The 3,641-nt window shown below is 39.2% G+C and overlaps 1 protein-coding gene across 1 annotated transcript; it reads left to right on the forward strand.

The window, feature by feature from the left end:
* Positions 1-6: 6 nt before the first annotated feature.
* On the forward strand, positions 7-2,467 carry LOC129572878 (uncharacterized). Its single transcript, XM_055452994.1, has 3 exons — positions 7-256; positions 568-803; positions 869-2,467. Exons 2-3 carry the CDS (start codon positions 573-575, stop codon positions 2,465-2,467), a joined length of 1,830 nt encoding a protein of 609 aa, XP_055308969.1. The 5' UTR covers positions 7-256; positions 568-572.
* Positions 2,468-3,641: the final 1,174 nt, after the last annotated feature.

The following is a 3,641-nucleotide window of genomic DNA, read 5'->3' on the forward strand; positions in this document are numbered from 1 at the left end:
TAAGGGAAAGGACCCAATGGTGGGACGGACCCTAATGTGGGACAGTGCTCGTTTGGCTCGATATGAATACTTTGACAGTGACAGCTGACTGTCATCGATTCGTCTCGTCAAAATCTTTATTCCTATGTGAAATCGATGGTGTGCACACGTGTTTTGAGCTCTCTCCAATAGCGAATAGAAAAAGGTGTTCTCAACATATAAATCGACTTCCAGTGTTAAGTGCTATTTTACACAGTGAATTTAATCATCGTCACCGGTAAGTGTGTGCATTTTTTTCCTTGTTCCTTTATCTTTTAATCGTGCCAAAAAAGTTTGGATCTATCGAACACGCGGTGGCTGGCACGACGCTATGATGTGTACAGTGGCTTGGACCTTATGTTGGGACACATTTTGTCGCCTATGTTGGGACACGTCAAAGTCAACATTTCTGATCTGGAGAACGCATTTTCTATACATTTCATTGCTTTTTATCGCAGAATATTGATAATTTATCGTAATATAATTATTTTTTACTTAATTTGTTTTTAATTTTTATGGTTTTTTTGTGTTTTTTTTGCATTTTTTAAGTGAATATGTCGAAAAAAGCAGAAAACATTGATTTGGATGCATTGTTGGAGGCGATTAAAGAGGTTAAGATCAATGGAAAGTCAATTCGATCCGTCGCCAGTCAATACAACATTCCAAAATCAAACTTGTCTCGATATATCAGCAATCTTACTGCGAATAATGTAGACTTTGCCACTGCTGATGCCAATGATATCAAGAATATGATCGCTCCAATGGTTACATATGGTCCCAAAACGGTTGGCTGAATTTATATATTCTCACATTTTAGATAAAAACTAATAATATAACATATTTTTTTCAGTATTTCACCGCCGAACAAGAAATGGAGCTCATGAAATATGTCTTATTTGCAAGTAATATTCATTATGGTCTCAGCATTGTCGAATTGAAGACATTGGCTTATCAATATGCCAAAAAGATTGGAATTGAATATCCAGCCGAATGGGATACCAATGGCCACGCAGGCAAGCATTGGTATTATTTGTTTATGAAGCGCCATCCGAATTTATCACTGCGTAAGCCTCAACAAGTCAGTGCAAATCGTTCCAAAGCATTCAACAAAGAAAATGTTGATGGTTTTTACAAAAACCTCTCCGATGTGTTGGCAGCAAACGAGTACGAGCCCCACCGAATTTGGAACATGGATGAATGTGGCATGCCAACCGTTCCGACTAAAGCTGTGAAACAAATCGCCGAAAAAGGACAAAAACAGGTTGCCACCACAACATCGGCTGAAAGAGGCACCAATGTGTCATTGGCATTGGCTGCAAACGCATACGGTAATACAGTCCCTGCTTTTTTCATCTTCCCAAAAGCATACATGCGTGAAATCTACCTTACACACGCTGGTCATGGTGCGACTGGCGATGCGAATGGTAGCGGTTACATGACAAGCGACACTTTCGTTAAATGGATGAAGCATTTCATCGTTCATTCGGGTGCCAAGAAAGGTTCGCCGACTCTTTTGTTGCTGGATAATTTCACTGCTCATTTGTCAATCGAAGCGATTGATTTGGCATTGGCTCATGACATTACAATGGTTTCGTTCCCACCTCATTGCACGCACAAATTACAGCCATTAGATGCAACGGTATTCGGACCATTGAAAACTGCATTGGCGAAACAACATGATGCATGGCAGAAAAGTAACATCGGCGTTAAATTCGATATACACCACATCCCTCAAATCGCCGATATTTGCCTCGATATTGCCGCTACGCCAAGAAACATCAAGGCTGGTTTCGCTTCTTGCGGCATTTACCCTTTCAATCCGGATAATTTCTCGGAAAGTGACTTTGTCGCGGCAAATCCAACCGACGAAATGCCAAGCACAAGCATTGAACAAAACGATTTCGAACGTCGTATTGTAGTTTTGTCTGCCGACGATATCGAACCTGGGGCGCATGAGGAGGTGGCCACATCGGAGTCTTCGTTTGCAACAAGCAGCACTTCATCTAGTGCTATCACACCCGCTGTTCTTCGACAAGCGTTGAATGCAGTTGGTCCGTTGAATTTGGGTACCCCAGCCAAAAAATCGAACCGTGGACGCAAACCAATGAAGGCGGCTATATTAACATCGCCTGAAGTCGTCGCTGATTTGCGCGAAAAAGCTGACGCCAAGCGTAAAAAGATCGAACAACAGAAGGAAAAAGGGACAAAGAAAGGACCACCAGCGAAGAAAAACAAACCATCTGCACGACCAACTCGGCAAGCTAAACGTGCTGCTCGTCCAACCCGTGACGTTGAATTCTGTATTCTATGCTTCGATGATATGCCAGAAAGGATGACCGCGCAAAATACGGCCAAATGCATCGAATGCCAACGTGAAGTTCATCTCAGATGTGTCTATGCTTCTCCCAACACATTCAAGTGTCCAAACTGCGAATCTGATGGTGAATAATCGCCTAAAACGTTTGAAAATCCTTTAATCATTCTTATTTTGTTCATTTATAGCCATTTGTAAGCATTCCGCATCATAAATGTCACTTATAAACTGAATAAAGAAGTGTCCCAACATAGGGGTCAAATTTCAATTTTCCAAAAAAAGAGATTTTTTTCAACATACTGAATTTTTTTCATCGAAATATCAAATCCCTCATTGGGACTGACAAAATGAAAGCTCGGGAGATATATTAAACGTAGAAAACTTAAAATATGAAAAAAAAAATATTTTTAGCCGAGTTATGGGCCTCGGCCACATCGTGTCCCACCATTGGGTCCTTTCCCTTATCAATACTGTGACGTCACTAAATTCCACGATTTTTCGCGTTTTCCGCGAAACTGATAAGAGATAGCGGTTTGGTGTCTTCGGCAATGTTGTAGTACTCGTTGCTCTCTATAACTTTGCTCCAGACTGTTATCACTTATCTCCTATCAGTTGAGCACAAATCTAAACACAGCGCTATGACACTTTTCTTTTTCTTATCATTCCGGTAAACTGATATGAGATAAGTGATAACAATCCGAGGCAAAGTTGTAGAGGGCGACGAGTACTACAACATTGCCAAAGACACCGAACCGCTATCTCTTATCAGTATTGCGAAATTAGCCTTCCAGTTATCATATTATTAACAGCGATGTTAATAAATGTCATCAGATATGTTAATAATTATTAACATGGATGTTAATCAAATATTATCATGAAAATCATAATAATATAGTATGATCATACTATCGGTATTAACATCGCATGTTAATAATATATTAGTATGATAATACCGGTATTAACTGTTATTAACTAGTAAGTAATAGCGATATTAACAGGCGATGTTAATAACGTATCAGTTGTTAATACTGCCTAGTTAATAATATAGTATTAATAATAATTAATAATATATTATTAGCTGTGCAGCTATAGATTGATTTGATCTCTTTTTTCATCGATCTGTGTTATTTCTCAGGTCACAAGAATGTTGCTGAACTTCTCATCCAAAGAGGAGCCATTGTTGATAAAAAAAATAATCTCCAATCGACACCCCTTCATTATGCCGCTTCCAATGGTAATTTTGAATATTAATTTTCATTGATTTGATCTCTTTTTTCATCGATCTGTGTTATTTCTCAGGTCAAAAGAG

This window comes from Sitodiplosis mosellana, unplaced genomic scaffold (genome assembly GCF_009176505.1).
Source record: "Sitodiplosis mosellana isolate CC-2019 unplaced genomic scaffold, AAFC_SMos_1.0 Smas_scaffold_5663, whole genome shotgun sequence".
NCBI lineage: Eukaryota > Metazoa > Arthropoda > Insecta > Diptera > Cecidomyiidae > Sitodiplosis > Sitodiplosis mosellana.